General features: G+C 38.0%; 1 protein-coding gene across 5 annotated transcripts in view; it reads left to right on the forward strand.

The window, feature by feature from the left end:
- The window catches only part of LOC128230263 (G-protein coupled receptor 143-like), a 35,737-nt gene extending 12,887 nt beyond the window's left edge, over positions 1-22,850 (forward strand). For all 5 annotated transcript variants that reach the window (XM_052942378.1, XM_052942379.1, XM_052942382.1 and 2 more), the window contains 7 exons: positions 405-505; positions 7,710-7,798; positions 14,469-14,561; positions 14,780-14,892; positions 16,307-16,415; positions 16,755-16,842; positions 17,834-22,850. In XM_052942378.1, coding sequence (XP_052798338.1) covers positions 405-505; positions 7,710-7,798; positions 14,469-14,561; positions 14,780-14,892; positions 16,307-16,415; positions 16,755-16,842; positions 17,834-18,046 — 806 coding nt within the window. In that variant the 3' untranslated portion in view covers positions 18,047-22,850. The remainder of the gene's footprint in view (positions 1-404; positions 506-7,709; positions 7,799-14,468; positions 14,562-14,779; positions 14,893-16,306; positions 16,416-16,754; positions 16,843-17,833) is intronic.
- The last annotated feature ends 449 nt before the right edge of the window (positions 22,851-23,299 follow it).

Raw genomic sequence — 23,299 nt, forward strand, 5'->3', positions numbered from 1 at the left:
ATAAATGGAAACTAGTTTTTCTCCAGTTATTTCTGTGAAATTCGGCCTGAAATCAACTTCAGAAAAAAAATGTCAGAAGCCTAATACTGTTTATAAGACGCAGGCATTTTTTTTATTTGAAATGAGGGAAATAAGTGTGTCTAATAAACAGTCATTTACGGTACTTACTTCGGCATGAGTGTAGGACAGAAATCGTCTCCCCATCAGTTTTTGCCAAGATGGTGAAACTGTTTACTGAACAAACACGTAAAGCTCACTCAATATTTCAAATGAAAACTATACGTTGAGATCACTGTTCGCTTTTATTTGAAGCTCTATGAAACCTATTTATATGTTAAGGTATCAAGACTTTTATTGTCTGTTTATAATTAATGAAGAATAACTGTGTTGTGTCTATTTTGCAGGCCTGATAGTGCGGGCGGTGATGTGGATTTCTGGTGCCTACCCTGCTGAAGGCGCTCATTCCTGGCAGGATTACAAACATATCTCCTGTATTTTCACTTCAGTAAGTTTGTTTAAACACATACAAAATAAGGAAACTTTTGCCATCCCATCAGGGCCTCAATTCTCTTTGATACTTTCCTCAATGGATTTTGATTTTTGAAAAGTGAAGATGTTTACTAAATGTATGTAATACTCCCGAGACAGGCACCAGGTATAAAAAGCTTCCGTATGACCAACCAACCCAACATTGCTCATAAATTACATTTATTGCATTGAAATTTTAAACAATTGGTTTTGATAACTCTGTCTTGCCTTTCATTCCAAGTATTGCTCTTTTTATTAATGGACTTAGAAATTCATGTTACGGTTTTGCATTAAAGCACACATAAGTCAATATCTCCCCAACTTCTCCATGTACTGCATTGAAACTTTATACAGGGGTTCTCAAAACTCAGCAACTACTTCATATATTGCAAATCTTGCCCCTTTTTTATTAAACTGAAATTCTGGTTAAGGTTCTGCATGAAGTACACTGCTTACAACGATTCTCAACCATCCATCATGCTTAATTAATCAAGTTAGATAACAGCAATTTGCATATTATGGCAGTTTGTTATCCGACTTCTGGTTGAGGTTTTGCATGTAATGTTTCACCAAAACTTGCAATACTTAAACTTAAAAGCGGCAAAATAATTGAGCAAACCTAATAGTGGCAGAATAGTCGAGCGCCATGGAAAAGTCGAGCACACTGTAAAAAAGTCAAATGCGCTGTTGAATATTTGAGCACACTGTGAAATAGTCAAATGCGCTGTGAAATAGTAAAATGCGCTGTGGAATAGTTGAGCACACTGTGAAATAGTCAAATGCGCTGTGAAATAGTCAAATGCGCTGTGGAATAGTTGAGCACACTGTGGAATAGTCAAATGCGCTGTGGTATAGTCTAACACACTGTGAAATAGTCAAATGTGCTGTGAAATAGTCAAATGCCCTGTGAAATAGTCAAATGTGCTGTGGTATAGTCGAGCACACTGTGAAATATTCAAATGCGCTGTGAAATAGTCAAATGTGCTGTGAAATAGTCAAATGGGCTGTGAAATAGTCATGCACACTGTGAAATAGTCAAATGCGCTGTGAAATAGTAAAATGCGCTGTGGAATAGTTGAGCACACTGTGAAATAGTCAAATGCGCTGTGAAATAGTCAAATGCGCTGTGGAATAGTTGAGCACACTGTGGAATAGTCAAATGCGCTGTGGTATAGTCTAACACACTGTGAAATAGTCAAATGTGCTGTGAAATAGTCAAATGCCCTGTGAAATAGTCAAATGTGCTGTGGTATAGTCGAGCACACTGTGAAATATTCAAATGCGCTGTGAAATAGTCAAATGTGCTGTGAAATAGTCAAATGGGCTGTGAAATAGTCATGCACACTGTGAAATAGTCAAATGCGCTGTGAAATAGTCAAATGTGCTGTGAAATAGTCGAGCACACTGAAATAGTCAAATGTGCTGTGAAATAGTCAAATGTGCTGTGAAATAGTCAAATGGGCTGTGAAATAGTCAAATGGGCTGTGAAATAGTCGAGCACACTGTGAAATAGTCAAATGCGCTGTGAAATAGTCAAATGTGCTGTGAAATAGTCGAGCACACTGTGAAATAGTCAAATGTGCTGTGAAATAGTCAAATGCGCTGTGGAATAGTTGAGCCTGTTGTGGTATAGTCTAACACACTGTGAAATAGTCAAATGTGCTGTGGTATAGTCAAGCACACTATGAAATAGTCAAATGCGCTGTGAAATAGTCAAATGCGCTGTGGAATAGTTGAGCCTGCTGTGGTATACTCGAGCACACTGTGAAATAGTCAAATGCGCTGTGGTATAGTCGAATGCGCTGTGAAATAGTCAAATGCGTTGTGGTATAGTTGAGCCTGCTGTGGTATAGTCGAGCACACTGTGAAATAGTCAAATGCCCTGTGAAATAGTCGAATGCGCTGTGGAATAGTCAAATGCGCTGTGGTATAGTTGAGCACACTGTGAAATAGCCAAATGTGCTGTGAAATAGTCAAATGCGCTTTGAAATAGTCGAATGTGCTGTGGATTGTCAAATGCGCTGTGGTATAAATAAGCACACTGTGAAATAGTCAAATGTGCTGTGGAATAGTTGAGCCTGCTGTGCTATAGTCAAGCACGCTGTAAAATAGTCAATGTGCTGTGGAATTTGTTGAGCTTGCTGTTGAATAGTTGTGCACGCTGTGAAATAGTCAAATGTGCTGTGGAATAGTTGAGCCTGCTGTGCAATAGTTGAGCACACTGTCTCTGTGACAGCTCTTGTTAACTCAACAATCTCTTTTTATGGGTCAACAATGAACCTCAATAGCTCAATTAAAAGTTAGTTTAGTTCTATAATATACTTAGAAATGCAAATATGCTGAACAGTTCACTGTTATATTTATTTCCTGTACAAAGTTTGAATTGACTCTCAAAAATGTTGGTCATGTCAGCCATTATAATGCTACAGAAATGTATGATGGTGTGTTTTTGATTAAGGCTTTGTTACAAATATATTGACATTCCAAAATAACAGTTTTAAATAAATGTGATAAAAATTTGCCAATATAAAATGGTTTTAAAAAAAGAAGAAGTTATATTCGTAACATGCCAGTATGTTTTAGCTTTGAATTTAAATTATGCAGTAAAAATGAAAATTTGAACATGCAATCATAAAAATTAATGGTTGTGTAAGTTTTGGTAGCTTTTTGTAGAATGTCTGCCATCAACACTTTACGACTTATGCTGTCATTTTACTACAATACTGTTCACAAGTTTATGAATGGGAGATACAGTCTTTTATGATGAATATTTACCAAGGTGTGAAATATTGCTGAATCATTTTGAGTTCATATTTTCATTACTTTTATTCAAAATCTCATTTAAATTCGAAAGTACAAAAGTAATAGAAATTCATTAAGATAGGGCAAATTAAAAACAAACAAATAGTTTAATAATTTGTTTTATTATATTCTGCACTATATTAAACATTAACAATAGACCAGTATATCGGACAAATTAAAGCTCCATTCTTCAAACTCATTTTGGAACAATTTGTTGTACCGAGCATTTCTTATTCACAAGAAGCAGTTTAATCACAGTGTTAAGAAATACAATTTATTTTTATTTTACAAAAAAAATGAACATTGTAAAATAAATTGATGGAGAAGAAGGGGGCTATGGACTCTTCAGAAAAGTTAAAATAAAAAACACATGTGGAAAAACAATTCAAAATCAATTGTAACAAGGTCCCTGAAGCTGGCATTTATAAATTATTTAAACGAATGTGTTCAGTAATTTTGATATTTTCATGTACTTTATTAGTTCATAGTGAAACAGTTTAATGGCTATCACTGCTGATGCAATGCAGTTCAAAGCTATTAAATGTTTGTGACAAATACCATATCACTTAGGAAATATTAACATTGCTCTTTTCTTTTCTGTCGATTTTTTTTACACTGATTTTTAGCTCGACTATTCGAAGACTAAGGAGAGCTATGCTACTCACCCAAGCGTCGGCGTCGGTGTCACACCTTGGTATTGCATTTAAATGTTATACAATGGTACTCAACCATCCAACCTACTTAATTAACCAAGTTATATATAACTCTAGTTTGCATTTAATGCAAATAATAGGCCTTTATTATTTGACTTAGAAATTCTGGTTACGGTTTTGCATGTTAGCACACATAGGATAATATCTCAGCAACTACTTGATGTATTGCATTGAGACTTTATACAATGGTATTCAACCACCCAACCTAAATGAATAACCAAGTTAGATAACTGTATTTTGCAAATGATGGCCCTTTATTATTAGACTTAAAAATTCTGGTTAAAATTTTGCATGTAACCACATTTATTTTAATATCTCAGCACATCATGTATTGCATTTAAATCTAATCTAACAGTGATCCATGCATGATTCGTCAAAACTTTTCAATCCTTTCACTGAAAAGTGGTGGAATAGTCGAGCGCGCTGTCTCTGTGACAGCTCTTGTTTATGAAATGATTGGGGCTGACATAGTTATTTCATGCTGCACTCTGATTGGTCAAACACAACGTAATTGACCAACAGTACACAACGCTTTAAATATCCAGTGTTCCCTTCCACAGATGTCTAATGTGGGTAACAGAGTTTTCTTGTTAATCTTACCTGGCATGTTTTTATGCCCCCGAAGGTGGGCATATTAAAATCGCACCGTCCGTCCGTCCGTCCGGCTCTGTAACTTTCCCTTGTATGGACAGATTTTAAAATAACTTGCCACATGTGTTCCACATACCAAGACGACGTGTGGCGTGCAAGACTCGTGTCCCTACCTCAAAGGTCAAGGTCACACTTAGTGTTTATTCACAATGGAGTGCTGCATATAAGGACATAGAGTATAGGTTGTCGTGTCCGGGCTGTAACTTTCTCTTGTAAGGACAGATTTTAAAATAACTTGCCACATGTGTACCACATACCAAGACGACATGTCGCGTGCAAGACCCGTGTCCCTACCTCAAAGGTCAAGGTCACACTTAGTGTTAATTCACAATGGAGTGCTGCATATAAGGACATAGAGTATAGGTTGTCGTGTCCGGGCTGTAACTTTCCCTTGTATGGACAGATTTTAAAATAACGTGCCACATGTGTTCCACATACCAAGACGACGTGTTGTGTGCAAGACCCATGTCCCTACCTCTAAGGTGAAAGATACACTAAGTGTTTATTTACAAGGGAATTCTGAATATAAGGACATAATAGTGTAGGTTGTCAAGTATGGGTAGTATTTTTTATGTTCAGAGGCAATTTAAAATAACTTGCCATATGTATTTGACACGTAAAGGCAAGATCAACTTTTTATGTACTGACCTTGTTCGTAGGTCAATGTCACATTCGGGGGCATTCGTCACATACTGTGACAGCTCTTGTTTTATATCTGATTTTTAAAGCTGAGTAAAATGTTAATATAAGGTTTGATGAATATGTTGTGCTATCATGCAAGTCTGAACTCTTGGGTACAGCTTTGCAAATTTCCTGAGAAGCATTGAAGCGCTTCGTGAAACCGCAGTATCAGGTCCATACTTTATACTGCATGAACGCACCAAGAGTGAATCAAATACTAATTAAACACCCTTAAAAGTACATGTACGGAACATAATGATGCAAAACCTGTTATAATTTTATAGAGTTACTGCTGTATCAATGAGTTTGGAATTTGTGATGAAAGGCATTGATGGAAAAAGTAATGAATAAAGTGTACTCAATAAGGCAATTAAAATACAACATTTTAAATACATAGAGGATATTTGTTTATTTTAGTGTAAGATCGTATTTTATTTCACGAGTGTCATAGAAAAACATATTTTCACGAGTGGCGAAGCCACGAGTGAAAATGTAGTTTTTTTATGATCACGAGTGAAATTAAATACGATCTTACACTGAAATAAACAAATTTTCTGTTTCTTTTATGCTTATTTTCGGAGTTTTATTTGTTTTTTATTTATTTCTGAATTACCCCCTTTTTTGAAAAGGGTGGGCTTTACGCCGCTACCCGTGGGGCGCCCCTCATGCATAATTATAGCTGTCAACTTTTCTACTTTCGGTTTGCTGAGAAATAGTTCTCTGCTATTCATTCTTATAGCTTAATATTCGCTCGTTTTTTATTGCAAAGCTTTATGAACAGTAAAAAATGAAGTATTATTAGTGCACAAATGTTCCAAAAAATAATGAAAACACTTTTTATTTTAACCAAATTACTACGCCGCTGAATGAAAATTTGGAAGGTCAAATGTGTTAGCAAAACAAATGGATACTCATTGGATTTTAACCATTCTTGTTAGTTTAAGACTGCATATACGCGTGTTTTTATAGTAAGTTAATATTCAGTCATCTTACTGTCAGAGACCAGTCTGTTTCGCTTTAAAATGTTTGTTTTCCAGAAGAGTAAATGCCACGCTAGTTTGTTGACACATTTTGAGATGTGGGTGGGGTAAAAAATATCGGCTCTATCTGTAAATTGTTGTGTGAATTCTCCAGGAAGCTCATTTTACGTACTACAACGGTTAACAGTTCAAAATACATTTGAACGATGCTATAAAATTTTATTTATGTTCGAACAGTTGTTTTTGTCTGTAATTTGTTTTGAATGAAAGCAAATGTTCGAACATTCAGCTTCAAAGATCAGTAAAATGTTTGATAAATGGGATAACCGGTAATAAACGGTAAGTTGTTAATTTCCAATTATATATTTATTTAAATTTATAAAATATTTCTTTATTTTTTTAAACATTTTTTGACATAATTTACTGAAGTCCAGTGTTCTGTTTTGACCAAGGCAAGTACATGTAACAACAAAGGATTTTAAAAATAGTTCTGAAAATTGATATTTTCACTCCTTATTTTGCAGTGAAAATATCAAATTGATATTTTCACTGTTGTTATTTCACTGTTAATACTCCATATTTCATCGTAAAGCATGAAAGAAATAAGTTCTACTTTGAATTCAAAAAATGGAAATCAAAACGATGTTGCCTTAACTTGTTAAGCTTCGAAAAAAAGATATTTTCATATTTTTTTGCAATTAAAATATAAATTTAGGATTTAACATGAATTTTATTATTGTATAAGCAGCCTTAGACAAAAATATGATACACTCAACTTTAAAACAAAATGTCAATATGCTGAACCGAAATCTTCACCAAATACCAAAAATATATACTCAAACCCGTCGTCATTGTCCACTTTTGTTGAAATAAAACAAAATTGTCATTTTTTGAAAAACAAAAAGAAATTGCACTGGTCTCTTTACATGAATGACCAATAGTAAATCTTGAAAATTCATTGTTATATCCCAAGTGCATGTGCTGCCTTGCAATAGAGATACGAAAGAAAATGTTTGCTAGTGTTTTGAAAATTTTGAAATATGCTGGGTGTTGGCCTTACTGAATGCACTACTGGCCGAGTCAGTTGTACCCTCCACGAAAATATGATGATATGGCCTAACATTCTTCTGAAAAATTGCAATCTATAGATCTATGTGACTTTCATATTTTAACAGGTTACAAAACACCTTTGCCATGCTGATCGGACAGACTTTGTGGCATTTTTCATTTTAACTTTACCTCTTCTTAACCTGTAGAAAAAAACCTGCTGTGAAACACTTGCTCTTTTTCAGAAAACTAGCTGTTATCAAGGTGTGAGTTCTTTCCAGGGTGATATGTGTTTACAATGTTCTAGGTATGGGTCCAGTACTTCTTCACCTGTGCAGTCTTTTGGCATGTTGTGTACGGTGTTGAAACTTTTCTCACCAGTAAAGGCAAGAAAAGGTAAGTTGAAAGCTTGGACATGTTGGGGGGTATGCCATAATGATATTGGTGAGTGTTGGTAGGCCAGAATGATATTGGTTAGTGTTGGAAGGCCAGAATGATATTGGTGAGTGTTGGTAGGCCAGAATGATATTGGTGAGTGTTGGTAGGCCAGAATGATATTGGTGAGTGTTGGTATGCCAGAATGATATTGATTAGTGTTGGTCGGCCAGAATGATATTAGTGAGTGTTGGTAGACCAGAATGATATTGGTGAGTGTTGGAAGGCCAGAATGATATTGGTGAGTGTTAGGGTTGGTCAGAATGATATTGGTGAGTGTTGGTAGGCCAGAATGATATTGGTGCGTGTGGGAAGGCTAGAATAATGTTGGTGAATGTTGCTAGGCCAGAATGATATTGGTGAGTGTTGGTAGGCTAAAATGATATTGGTTAGTGTTGGAAGGCCAGAATGATATTGGTTAGTGTTGGAAGGCCAGAAAGATATTGGCAATTGTTTGTAGGCCAGAATGATATTGGTGAGTGTTGGAAGGCCAGAATAATATTGGTTAGTGTTGGAAGGCCAGAATGATATAGGTGTGTGTTGGAAGGCCAGAATGGTATTGGTGAATGTTGGTCGGCCAGAATGATATTGGTGAATGTTGGTCGGCCAGAATGATATTGGTGATTGTGGGAAGGCCAGAATGGTATTGGTGAGTGTTGGAAGGCCAGTATGGTATTGGTGAGTGTGGGTAGGCCAGAATGATATTGGTGATTGTGGGAAGGCCAGAATGATATTGGTGAGTGTTTGTAGGCCAGAATCATATTAGTGAGTGTAGGAAGGCCAGAATTATATTGGTGAGTCTAGAAAGGCCAGAAAGATATTGGCAAGTGTTTGTAGGCCAGAATGATATTGGTGAGTGTTGGTAGGCCAGAATGATATTGGTGAGTGTTGGTAGGCCAGAATGATATTGGTGAGTGTTGAAAGGCCAGAATGATATTGGTGCGTGTTGGAAGGCCAAAATGATATTGGTGAGTGTTGGAAGACCAGAATGATAAAGGTGAGTGTAGGTAGGCCAGAATGATATTGGTGAGTGTTGGAAAGCCAGAATGATATAGGTGAGTGTTGGAAGGCCAGAATGATATTGGTGAGTGTTGGTAGGCCAGAATGATATTGGTGAGTGTAGGTAGGCCAGAATGATATTGGTGAGTGTTGGTAGGCCAGAATGATATTGGTGAGTGTTGGTAGGCCAGAATGATATTGGTGAGTGTAGGTAGGCCAGAATGATATTGGTGAGTGTTGGTAGGCCAGAATGATATTGGTGAGTGTTGGAAGGCCAGAGTGGTATTGGTGAGTGTTGGAAGGCCAGAATGATATAGGTGAGTGTTGGAAGGCCAGAGTGGTATTGGTGAGTGTTGGTAGGCCAGAGTGATATTGGTGAGTGTAGGAAGGCCAGAATGATATTGGTGAGTGTTGGTAGGCCAGAGTGATATAGGTGAGTGTTGGAAGGCCAGAGTGGTATTGGTGAGTGTTGGAAGGCCAGAGTGGTATTGGTGAGTGTTGGAAGGCCAGAATGATATAGGTGAGTGTTGGAAGGCCAGAGTGGTATTGGTGAGTGTTGGAAGGCCAGAGTGGTATTGGTGAGTGTTGGAAGGCCAGAATGATATAGGTGAGTGTTGGAAGGCCAGAATGATATTGGTGAGTGTTGGAAGGCCAGAGTGGTATTGGTGAGTGTTGGAAGGCCAGAATGATATAGGTGAGTGTTGGTATGCCAGAATGATATTGGTGAGTGTTGGTAGGCCAGAGTGATATTGGTGAGTGTAGGAAGGCCAGAATGATATTGGTGAGTGTTGGTAGGCCAGAATGATATAGGTGAGTGTTGGAAGGCCAGAGTGGTATTGGTGAGTGTTGGTAGGCCAGAGTGGTATTGGTGAGTGTTGGAAGGCCAGAGGGGTATTGGTGAGTGTTGGTAGGCCAGAATGATATTGGTGAGTGTTGGAAGGCCAGAGTGGTATTGGTGAGTGTTGGTAGGCCAAAATGATATTGGTGAGTGTTGGTAGGCCAGAATGATATTGGTGCGTGTGGGAAGGCTAGAATAATGTTGGTGAATGTTGCTAGGCCAGAATGATATTGGTGAGTGTTGGTAGGCTAAAATGATATTGGTTAGTGTTGGAAGGCCAGAATGATATTGATTAGTGTTGGTAGGCCAGAATGATATTGGTGAGTGTTGGTAGGCCAGAATGATATTGGTGAGTGTTGGTAGGCCAGAATGATATTGGTTAGTGTTGGTAGGCCAGAATGATATTGCTGAGTGCTGATAGGCCAGAATGATATTGGTGAGTGTTGGAAGGCCAGAATGATATTGGTGAGTGTTGGAAGGCCAGAATGATATTGGTGAGTGTTGGTATGCCAGAATGATATTGGTGAGTGTTGGAAGGCCAGAATGATATTGGTGAGTGTTGGAAGGCCAGAATGATATTGGTGAGTGTTGGTATGCCAGAATGATATTGGTGAGTGTTGGAAGGCCAGAATGATATTGGTGAGTGTTGGAAGGGCAGAATGATATTGGTGAGTGTTGGTATGCCAGAATGATATTGCTGAGTGCTGATAGGCCAGAATGATATTGGTGAGTGTTGGAAGGCCAGAATGATATTGGTGAGTGTTGGTAGGCCAGAATGATATTGGTGAGTGTTGGTAGGCCAGATTGATATTGGCGAGTGTTTGTAGGCCAGAATGATATTGGTGAGTGTTGGAAGGCCAGAATGATATTGATTAGTGTTGGTCGGCCAGAATGATATTGGTGAGTGTTGGTAGGCCAGAATGATATTGGTGCGTGTGGGAAGGCTAGAATAATGTTGGTGAATGTTGCTAGGCCAGAATGATATTGGTGAGTGTTGGTAGGCTAAAATGATATTGGTTAGTGTTGGAAGGCCAGAATGATATTGGTTAGTGTTGGAAGGCCAGAAAGATATTGGCAATTGTTTGTAGGCCAGAATGATATTGGTGAGTGTTGGAAGGCCAGAATAATATTGGTTAGTGTTGGAAGGCCAGAATGATATAGGTGTGTGTTGGAAGGCCAGAATGGTATTGGTGAATGTTGGTCGGCCAGAATGATATTGGTGAATGTTGGTTGGCCAGAATGATATTGGTGATTGTGGGAAGGCCAGAATGGTATTGGTGAGTGTTGGAAGGCCAGTATGGTATTGGTGAGTGTGGGTAGGCCAGAATGATATTGGTGATTGTGGGAAGGCCAGAATGATATTGGTGAGTGTTTGTAGGCCAGAATCATATTAGTGAGTGTAGGAAGGCCAGAATTATATTGGTGAGTCTAGAAAGGCCAGAAAGATATTGGCAAGTGTTTGTAGGCCAGAATGATATTGGTGAGTGTTGGTAGGCCAGAATGATATTGGTGAGTTTTGGAAGGCCAGAATGATATTGGTGAGTGTTGAAAGGCCAGAATGATATTGGTGCGTGTTGGAAGGCCAAAATGATATTGGTGAGTGTTGGAAGACCAGAATGATAAAGGTGAGTGTAGGTAGGCCAGAATGATATTGGTGAGTGTTGGAAAGCCAGAATGATATAGGTGAGTGTTGGAAGGCCAGAATGATATTGGTTAGTGTTGGTAGGCCAGAATGATATTGGTGAGTGTAGGTAGGCCAGAATGATATAGGTGAGTGTTGGTAGGCCAGAATGATATTGGTTAGTGTTGGTAGGCCAGAATGATATTGGTGAGTGTAGGTAGGCCAGAATGATATTGGTGAGTGTTGGTATGCCAGAATGATATTGGTGAGTGTTGGAAGGCCAGAGTGGTATTGGTGAGTGTTGGTAGGCCAGAATGATATAGGTGAGTGTTGGAAGGCCAGAGTGGTATTGGTGAGTGTTGGTAGGCCAGAGTGATATTGGTGAGTGTAGGAAGGCCAGAATGATATTGGTGAGTGTTGGTAGGCCAGAGTGATATAGGTGAGTGTTGGAAGGCCAGAGTGGTATTGGTGAGTGTTGGAAGGCCAGAGTGGTATTGGTGAGTGTTGGAAGGCCAGAATGATATAGGTGAGTGTTGGAAGGCCAGAGTGGTATTGGTGAGTGTTGGAAGGCCAGAGTGGTATTGGTGAGTGTTGGAAGGCCAGAATGATATAGGTGAGTGTTGGAAGGCCAGAATGATATTGGTGAGTGTTGGAAGGCCAGAGTGGTATTGGTGAGTGTTGGAAGGCCAGAATGATATAGGTGAGTGTTGGTATGCCAGAATGATATTGGTGAGTGTTGGTAGGCCAGAGTGATATTGGTGAGTGTAGGAAGGCCAGAATGATATTGGTGAGTGTTGGTAGGCCAGAATGATATAGGTGAGTGTTGGAAGGCCAGAGTGGTATTGGTGAGTGTTGGTAGGCCAGAGTGGTATTGGTGAGTGTTGGAAGGCCAGAGGGGTATTGGTGAGTGTTGGTAGGCCAGAATGATATTGGTGAGTGTTGGAAGGCCAGAGTGGTATTGGTGAGTGTTGGTAGGCCAAAATGATATTGGTGAGTGTTGGAAGGCCAGAATGATATTGGTGAGTGTTGGTAGGCCAGAATGATATTGGTGAGTGTTGGTAGGCCAGAATGATATTGGTGAGTGTTGGAAGGCCAGAGTGGTATTGGTGAGTGTTGGTAGGCCAGAGTGGTATTGGTGAGTGTTGGAAGGCCAGAGTGGTATTGGTGAGTGTTGGTAGGCCAGAATGATATTGGTGAGTGTTGGAAGGCCAGAGTGGTATTGGTGAGTGTTGGTAGGCCAGAATGATATTGGTGAGTGTTGGAAGGCCAGAATGATATTGGTGAGTGTTGGTAGGCCAGAATGATATTGGTGAGTGTTGGTAGGCCAGAATGATATTGGTGAGTGTTGGAAGGCCAGAGTGGTATTGGTGAGTGTTGGTAGGCCAGAATGATATTGGTGAGTGTTGGAAGGCCAGAATGATATTGGTGAGTGTTGGAAGGCCAGAGTGGTATTGGTGAGTGTTGGTAGGCCAGAATGATATTGGTGAGTGTTGGAAGGCCAGAGTGGTATTGGTGAGTGTTGGTAGGCCAGAATGATATTGGTGAGTGTTGGAAGGCCAGAATGAAATTGGTGAGTGTTGGTAGGCCAGAATGATATTGGTGAGTGTTGGAAGGCCAGAATGATATAGGTGAGTGTTGGAAGGCCAGAGTGGTATTGGTGAGTGTTGGAAGGCCAGAATGATATTGGCGAGTGTTTGTAGGCTAAAATGATATGGTGAGTGTTGGTAGGCCAGAATGATATAGGTGGGTTTTGGAAGGCCAGAATGATATTGGTGAGTGTTTGTAGGCCAGAATGATATTGGTGAGTGTTGGTAGGCCAGAATGATATTGGTGAGTGTTGGTCGGCCAGAATGATATTGGTGAGTGTTGGTAGGCCAGAATGATATTGGTGCGTGTTGGTATGCCAGAATGATATAGGTGAGTGTTGGTAGGCCAGAATGATATTGGTTAGTGTTGGTAGGCCAGAATGATATTGGTGAGTGTAGGTAGGCCAGAATGATATTGGTGAGTGTTGGTATGCCAGAATGATATTGGTGAGTGTAGGAAGGCCAGAATGATATTGGTGAGTGTTGGAAGGCCAGAATGATATAGGTGAGTGTTGGAAGGCCAGAATGATATAGGTGAGTGTTTGTAGGCTAAAATGATATGGTGAGTGTTGGTAGGCCAGAATGATATTGGTGAGTGTTTGTAGGCTAAAATGATATGGTGAGTGTTGGTAGGCCAGAATGATATTGGTGAGTGTTTGTAGGCCAGAATGATATTGGTGAGTGTTTGTAGGCCAGAATGAAATTGGTGAGTGTTGGAAGGCCAGAGTGGTATTGGTGAGTGTTTGTAGGCTAAAATGATATGGTGAGTGTTGGTAGGCCAGAATGATATTGGTGAGTGTTTGTAGGCCAGAATGATATTGGTGAGTGTTTGTAGGCCAGAATGAAATTGGTGAGTGTTGGAAGGCCAGAATGATATTGGCGAGTGTTTGTAGGCTAAAATGATATTGGTGAGTGTTGGTAGGCCAGAATGATATAGGTGGGTTTTGGAAGGCCAGAATGATATTGGTGAGTGTTTGTAGGCCAGAATGATATTGGTGAGTGTTGGTAGGCCAGAATGATATTGGTGAGTGTTGGTCGGCCAGAATGATATTGGTGAGTGTTGGTAGGCCAGAATGATATTGGTGCGTGTTGGTAGGCCAGAATGATATTGGTGAGTGTTGGTAGGCCAGAATGATATTGATGAGTGTTGGTAGGCCAGAATGATATTGGTGATTGTGGGAAGGCTAGAATGATATTGGTGAGTGTTGATAGGTCAGAATAATATTGGTGAGTGTTGGAAGGCCAGAATGATATTAGTGAGTGTAGGAAGGCCTGAATGATATTAGTGAGTGTAGGAAGGCCTGAATGATATTGGTGAGTGTTGGAAGGCCTGAATGATATTGGTGAGTGTTGGTATGCCAGAATGATATTGGTGAGTGTTGGAAGGCCTGAATGATATTGGTGAGTGTTGGAAGGCCAGAATGATATTGGTGAGTGTTAGGGTTGGTCAGAATGACATTTGTGGATTTCTTTCGGAATAAATTCAACGTTTTTTAGCATTTTACAAGAAACCTTGAATCTTATGTACAGTTTCTGCATTTTCAGTACTACCGTATGTATAAATGTCCAATCATGTCCAACTTCCAGCACCAGTTTTATGAAGCATTTCCTTGGCTGGGCGGTCCCTGCTGCCCTCTGCTCCATCATAGCATTCCTGGGCTACAGACCCTCAAACAGCAGGTAATTTGGCTCTGTATGTGTCACATTACTAATTGACATTGATTGAAGATGTTTACCCTTCCTACATGTATGTTATTGTAGTTTATCAGGTATGCAAATTATTATGTTAATACAAGAAGCTTTTAAAACTAAGTTGCCACCCGGAGATTTGACATTAACATTATTTTGAACATCTGTATGGATACAAGTTCACTGAATGTTTTTTTGTATTTTTACAGTTGTGGAGCGAGTGAGCAGTCTGTGCGGGCAGTCATGTACGTGATGTTCCTGTGTCCGGTTGTACTGGCCATCATCACCATGGTCAGCTTCTTTTGTCGGGCAAGCAGGGAAGGTGAGTACAGCTTGACTGCTAGGGTAATTACCAAATCTCTGGAATCAGGATGGCCATCTCAATGCCATAGCCAAGCAATTTATGTTGTAATCCAGATGATGACAATAGACTGTTTCAAATTGCTTTGAGAATATCAACGGTTGTTGAAGTTATTTATTTAAAAAACAAAACATTTATGCTTCAAATTGTAAAGCTAAATATCAGGCAATGCTTTTGTGTCTTCATTATTTTCAGTAGTTAAATTAATATAAATTACTGGTCCAATACTCTTAAACAAAGAAGATATATATAGATATAATAATACTGATTGGATTGGGGAAGAAGGGCTTTAGGAAATGTATTGTGTGTATTGGTCTGAACTTGATAAATGTAATTTTCAATACCTCTACATGATACACATGCACAATTTTACTGGTGACACTGATGGCATGCATCAACTTCCTTTTGTAGTGAAGTAGTACACTACCAAGTCCACTGTGCTAACAGTGGAGGGAAATGTGTTTAAGTATTTTACATTGCTAAATACAGAAAAAGTAAATCTAAATTTAACATTAAAATGGATCTACGTCAAAAAAGGTGATTATTGCGACGTGGCCTCAATGTCATATCACTTCGCAAAATCCCATGTCAAAACCATGTTTGTCCATCGTTGAAGCCATGTCAAATGTTTCCTGGCTATGCTCGATAAGTACACTCTTGCTTTTTACAACATGTCATTTAAAATCTGGAAAATGAGGATGGTAAATGTGTACAATATTTCATGGCAAACAAATGCGGATAAGATCTTTTTCTAGGCGCCCAAGTGTGTATTAAAATCACACCCTACATCCTTCTATGCTTTCTGTGCTGTTATTCATGTACGGGCTCTAATGTCTTACACAGAAAGGGATTTTAAAAAAAATTGAGTTCAAGACATCCCTACCTCCAAGATCAAGGTCACACTTACAGGTTTATTTCAATAAATTATATGCACATAGATATAGTTGGTTGTGTCTGGGCTGTAGTTTCGTCATGAACAGAGATATTTGAAACTATTTGGCACATATGCCCAGTACGTAAAGGTGATGTGTAACGTGCAAGACCTTTGAACCTACATCAAAGTTTCGGGTCACACAAGAGTTTAATCATTATGGAATGCTACATATATTTACTTAGATTTTACTCTGTTGTGTTCTTGCTTTTGTTATGCAGGGAAGGATTTTAAAATTCGCGTGCAAACCCATGCCTTTACCTCTTACTTCATCACTCCCCCACGCTTGATGTTTGCTCTTCCTGAATGTTAATATAATAGTTATTGCAGTATTGGATGCCATTTTGGGGGCATTCATCATTTACTGTGACAGGTCTTGTTTATCAAAGTGAATTAAATCATATTATTGATGCAACTACTTGTATGTTCTGTTTTGTTTTCTAGTAAAGCGTTCCCTGATTCGACGATATGGGAGGTTCACACCTTTAGAGAGGGCCACAGTGGAAAACTTGCAGGTTAAGTTCGCCATCATATCTCTGGCCTTCTGTGTAGGGTAGGTGAAAATTGCATTATTCTGATATTGAGAAAATATTAAAAGTTACATATCCAAAGACTATACAAAGAAAATCATGGGTAAAATAAACTTATTTTGTGTTACATTTTATGGCAAAATAGTTTTTGGGTATGTTATGATTTAAATACACATTTATGTCCTTGTGAAAAGAAGTAATACAATGAGTACTACAATGAGTAATACATGGGCAAGCCCAGTTGGCAAACATAGTATAAATCCTGTTTAGAACACAAGACATGATACTATTCTTGCCAACAAAAAATGATTAAATCATGTTACATCATGTGACCTGTTGCATCGATTCTCAATATTTTTCAGCTGGGTTCCAAATGTTTTGAACGGCATCTTTATAAATGTGCTGGATGAGAGGTCTTCTGACGTAATCCTGGTTTTCCTCGTGCTGGAGGTACAAAAATTGCCATGCTTTCCATGACAATTGGTTTCTATAGTTCAGTCAAAACTTTATTACAAGTATATGTTTTTTCCTTAAGTCAATGTTAATTCACTGAGATAAGATTACTTTGCATTTATTTAACCAGGTTTTCACAAAGTGAAAGTCAAACTCACCTATGGTACTGAATAACATTAGTTAGAGTTGACATATTGTGACCAAACTTGATATGTAGGTAGAGTTTATCAAAATCCCATCAATGGGATTGTGTTTTGGGCTTCAAGGGTCAAGATCAAAGTCACTGTTACCAAAAATAGAAAAACAGTAGGTACTGAATAACATAAGTATGGGTTTGATACTGTGACCAAACTTGGTATGCAGGAAGAGTTTATGGAGGTCTGTCATGGGATTGCATTTGGGATCCCTAGGGCAAGGTCAAGGTCACTGTTAATAGAAAAAATGAAAAGGGTTGACACTGAATATCTTAAGTTTGGGTATATTGTGACCAAACTTGGTATATAGGAAGAGGTTATGGAGACCTTTCATGGGATTGTGTTGGAACCCCTAGGGTCAATGTCACTGTTACCATAAATAGAAAAAAAACGGTTGAAACTGAATATCTAGTTTTGGTTTACATATTCTGACCAAACTTGGTATAAAGGTATTTTTTATGGTGAACTTTTCATGACGTTGCTTTTTTTTGGCCCCTAGGGTTAAGGTCAGAGACATTGTAACTTAAATTGGTTGAAACAGAATATCTTTAGTTTGGGTTGACCTATTGTGACCAAATTTAGTAAATAAGTAGAGTTTATTTTGATCTTTCTTTTGGGGCCCCTAGGGTCATGGTCACTATTACTCAAAGTAGAAAAACAGTAAAAGCTGAATTTCTTTAGTTTGGGTTGACATATTTTGTGACCAAACTTGGTATATAGGTAGAGATTATGGAGACCTGTCATGGGATTGTGTTGATTAATATGATTGTATTGAACCATCTTGTTGACTTCAGGCTGTGCTCAATCCATTCCAAGCTGTAATAGACAGTATGGTTATGTTCGGCTGGCCTCCCGCTGGTTGCTGTGGTATATTCCGCTCCAATCACTATGGCAATAGTCACCATAGCAACATCAACGATCTTCAGGTTTCTGGGAGATCAGAGGCAGTGCCGGATGAGACAGATCCTCTGTTAAGTTTTAGTCATAACAGGCAAAGGCAACATTAAAGGCATTTAGTTAGCTTCCAATGATCCATTCAGAGCATCAAGTCAATTGTTGTTAGTATGATTTGGGCTTATTTCATATCATTTTAGAGTGCAATTATGGTGGGGTGAATGGGGGTGTTTGAATAAACAAGACACAGATGGGCGCACCGCTCAGTCTTGTCACTGTCACAGGTTGTTTGTCAGGGGTAGTTAAAGAAATCCGTGATGCAACCATAAACTATCATTAATACAAACATTGATATACATTTAATGATCAGTTGTATTGAGGAGTGTTCTGTTAATTGTATTAGCATAACTATCGTAATTCGCAAACTGTGGACTCAAAGCAAAGGGTCATTTTGTTTTACAGATAGTAGCCAATATATCGCAATTTTGTTATATATAGTTAAATACATGTAAATTTTATAACGATGCTGACTGCACTTCTTGGTTCTGCAGTATGTAATGTAATAAATGAAACATTTTGTTTACAATTTTAAATTTAGCTTCTTTGATATTAACGAGGAAGTTCTGTTTGGAGTGTTTGTAATGACAATTTTTGAATGATTGTTTGATTTACAACTTTTAGGGGGTTATCTTTTGATAGTTATTTATGCTTGTGTTTTATACTTGCTTTTAGATCTGACATATTTACATTCCTATGCACTATTTTTTTTACACATTTAAATTTTTATGTTATTGTTTTATTGATTTTATTGTTTCTTTACTTCGGTACTTTAGTTATTATTTATTATGAGTTGACAGTTTTGAAGTAATATTTGGGTTGTAAAAATGTGATGAAATGTTGTTGAGTATTTGTAATGTTAGTGATCACACAACCATGCACCTATTATCCAACGACACATTCTGTTAACTGTAATCATGGACTCCGTCTATACATACATGAGTAATTATAAATCTCGGACAATACTTATTTAAGAAAAAGTTAAAAAGTTATTTAATATTTATGTGAAAAACTACAGAAACAAGCTCATTAGCCAAAAGTTTAAACATAAACCCCTTTTAATGGCACAGGATAAACGCCAAAGATATATTACACAACAACAAAAAATCACAAACAAGAAACATGGAAGAACAGCACAAAACTTCACAAAGTGCATATTATTGTGATCCCGACATAATAACTAATATCCATACAAACATACCTGATAAAGATGAGCACTAGCGTCGAATCTACGTATAGGATGATGATGGATATAAGATGATCGTCAGAAGTAATAAGTCCGTCAGGTCTCAGTCGTGGTCAGTCAAAGTCTGTCTGTTTCCTGCTAGCTGGTTCCCCACATCAGCTTCTATTATACTGGTTATCATAATTGAATAATGTGACTGGTTCCCAGATCACAACACACCTCCCCCTTCTATTTTTTAAGATGTTTCATTATCTATCTAGATATATGAAAATAGTAAATAAGCCTTATGTCAATTTGACAAAGCTAAAATATACCCAACCAATTGGGAAATTATTATTTGTGAAAACTTCCCAAATTCTCATTAAAAAGATCACTTAAAAACACCCAACCATTGGATGATACCCCATTAAATGAAATGTTTGATATTTACAAATATCTACATATATATATATATATATAAATGAATGTCAACTGAGTATTACTCACTTGAAAATTACCCAGCCATTGGGTTATCACATAATATTGATTACTAATTACCATGCATAACTGCCCATACACATATTGAGCTATATGCAAATAAAATGTAAAAGTTTGACCCAACCATTGAAAGAAATTGAATGTTATTTAACGAATCTGAGTTATGGCTTATTATCTGTCTTCCAATCTCCTTGTCGTTTATAATTTGTATAAACGTCTGGTATTTTCCATAGTCATGCTACATATGTCTTTTACGGTCGAGTTCCGACATTTGGCTATTTCAGCAGCTACATCCCCAATGAATTTGGGATTGTTCATACTTGCAGCTTTTGACATTTTCAGATATGGAGAATCCGTTTCAATTAATAACCGATTCTGTGGTACTTTCTGCAGTGCTGCTTGCTGATAATTGTCAAAGAACCAGACCATTCCAGTAAACCCAAAATAAGTATTGGGAAATTCAGACAGCCAACTTCTCATGGTCTCAGTTGTACCAGTAAAGCAATGTAAATGAAAAGGTTGATTTCTGGCAGTATTCCCACTAGTTTTGATGAGATTTAAACATCTTCGGTATAATTCTCCAGGTTCTTTGTCCCTTTGATCTCTTATATGTAGAATCACGGGAGTCCGGATTGAGACCAAACTTAAAACCTCTACCAACATCTTCTCTTGGTTCTCCCACTTCTCCTCTGGTTCCGTATGATCCAATCCTACTTCACCCAAAGCCACAGCATTGGCAAGTTTTAATTGTTGATCTAACTTACAAAGAATTGACGGTAAACTGTCAATGGATGAAACGTTTCGTGGATGCATTCCTACAGAGGCTGAAAAACCATGCCCAAGATGTGTATAATCTCCCAAAAAGTGTTTGGGATCGCAAAAATTTGCTATTCCACCTACTACTTCCACTGGAATCTCTTGTTGAACAGAAAAATTGTTGTCCATGGCTTCAGAACTTGTTGGCACTGAACTGACTTGTTGAACAGGTGCCGTTGAAGTGTTTATAGAAATTGGTTGTACTGTAGACGAACGAGTAGAAAGTTGGACTGCAGCGTCGTCTGAGTTTGTAGAATGCACTGTTCTTTTTCCTTCAGTTAGAGTAACTTCCAGAGTGTCGGGCATGTTTCTACGAAAATGATGCCTATCTTCAACTGACAGAGTTTGGATAAGTTCTAAAAGGATCCTCCAATGTCCAACCAGTGCCCAAGAATTAATTGGGTTAAACTGGAAATGTTTGGGACAATCCCAATTTTCAAGTTCTTTCCATAATTCCAACCACTCCTTTACTTCATTTGTAATAGGAACATTCCTAGAAATCCAAATTGTTTTTTGACAATAATGATAAAGTTTGACAATACTACGTTTGCTAACAATTTTCTCCGCGAGCCAAAACAAACTTTCAAGCCTAAAATTATGCATTTGGGAATTGTTCATGTTCTTTTGATGAAATTGTTTTGGAAGATGATGATATTCAACGTGTTGACGAAGATTTCTGAAAGCCCCACAAGACAGTGGACACGATTGGTCATTGATACGCACATTTGACCCTTTGTTTGGAACTGAAGTATTGGGTCCTCTCTGTCTTAATGTCCTATCTCTTAGAAGTTGTGGATCTTGACTGGTTTCATCATCTGAGATTACTATTACATTTGAGTTTGAGTTTATATTGTTATTCATGTCAACCTCCATAGCTTCATCCAATATATTGGATTCTAATTTCACAGGGAGTATTGTCTCATTAATTTGACTAGAAGAGATGTCAATAGAGTCTTTAATTTCAGTTTCCACCATCTCATCTTCACCCAAAAATTGGGGTTCCAGATCCAAAATGGGAACAGATGTATTAATTTCAGTTTCCACTCTTTCGTCACCGCCCAACAGATTGGGTTCCAAATCTAAATTTGATTCAGTTGTATGTATTCCACCCAGGTCTTTGGGTTCTAAATCCAAAAGTGAGTCATTTGAAATTGATTCAGTTGTATGATTTCCACCCAAGTCTTTGGGTTCTAAATTCAATAGTGAGTCATTTGCCATATCATCTTCATCACCCAAAAGATTTGGGATAACTTCATCTGGGGTAACAATAGAGTCAACACTGAAAGAGTCCACCGGTTCACTTTTAACAGTATTTCCCAAAAAGCGAATATCCCTACTAGAAAAAACGTCATTACCAGTGTCTGTTGATAAACAGGAGTTTCCCTTTTTAATAGGTTGGTTACTCTTTCCCCAAATTGATTCCAATGATTTTAAACATTCGGTCGTTAGAATATTATCTGCATAACTTTTGGCCTCACGGATGAACTTAAAATTCCTACGACTCTGTGCAATTTGGCATTGTTCTGTAACAATCATATTAATCTTTTCTTGGTCCTTGACCAAACCTAATTGAAAGATCAATAATTTGGCAGATGGCATCTGTACTTTGCGAGAACATAAGGTTTCCATTTCCCGTACAATATCATCGGGATTAATTGGAATTATCCGTTCTGTTTCTTTCCATGACCTTTTTGGGCTCCCTTCCAAAGACTCGGAATCTGTCATCCTGTAAAGTTAAACCAAATTCCATTATCCTGAGATGCCCTTATTCTCCTTCTCGCAAGCCGTACAATCATACATACTCAGTCACCCACTCCTCCCTCCATCATTCAAACATCGCTCATAAAAACATATCCTTACATTCATCACAGTGTATCCTACATTTAATCTCTGTTTGTGACGAAGTCATATAACTTTTAAACGTCTTTAGGTTTTTATTTTGAACAATTCTGAACAACTAATTGCAACTCAATACACTTCGCTTTTAAGCATATAGCGTTATCAATAGCGTCTTCAGCAATATATATATTCTAGTTATATAAGTTCATTTATAATAAACTTTCTGTATAATAATTTATCATGATTCTTTATATCATGCTTGGTAATCTTGAACTTATTATAAGTGCTTTCAGTGCTTTGATTTGTTTAATGTTATTCTTTACAGTTCTCCCCCTTTTTATTAATTTAGACATTTATTATGGGTGAATGTTTTGAACAAAGTGTTGCTCTAGAAGTGGTGTATATGCTTTTATTTGTTGGGCATTTAGTGTTGAGAAAACATGTACTGTTGATAGTGTTTCTCTTGAATTGGTATACTGTATGTGTTTATTTGTTGGACATTGTTATTAAAACATATACTGTTGATAAAACATTGAACTGAACTGTTGTGTTGTATTCATGAAATATCGATATTGCACTCGAGATAAAAACTACTACCAACTACTCTTTCTAGCTTTCACGCCATAAGCTTTCCTTGCAACTTTATTTTAACCCTAACCTGATGATGTTCAGGGCAATCTGATTGAAAATGCCCCATTCGTGCATATTGAAAACATCGCTTACTTGCTGGAATTGAGCGTAACATCAGTACCTTTGATTTTACTCTCTCCCAGTTCAAATAATCTAGTCCAATATGTCTGGATATGTTTGAGATTTCAAGCATCTTACTTTGGGACATTTGAGCGACCGCAGCTACGCTTTTCTCTGCTGACACCTTCTTTATGGGTTTAGACCCTCGGCACAAGCAAGTCAATATGTCCATTACTTGTGCCACAGTAGCTGGCCTCTCTCTTATGGCACGTTCATCACATGTTTGGTCTTGGGTTATTTC

This window comes from Mya arenaria, chromosome 4 (genome assembly GCF_026914265.1).
Source record: "Mya arenaria isolate MELC-2E11 chromosome 4, ASM2691426v1".
NCBI lineage: Eukaryota > Metazoa > Mollusca > Bivalvia > Myida > Myidae > Mya > Mya arenaria.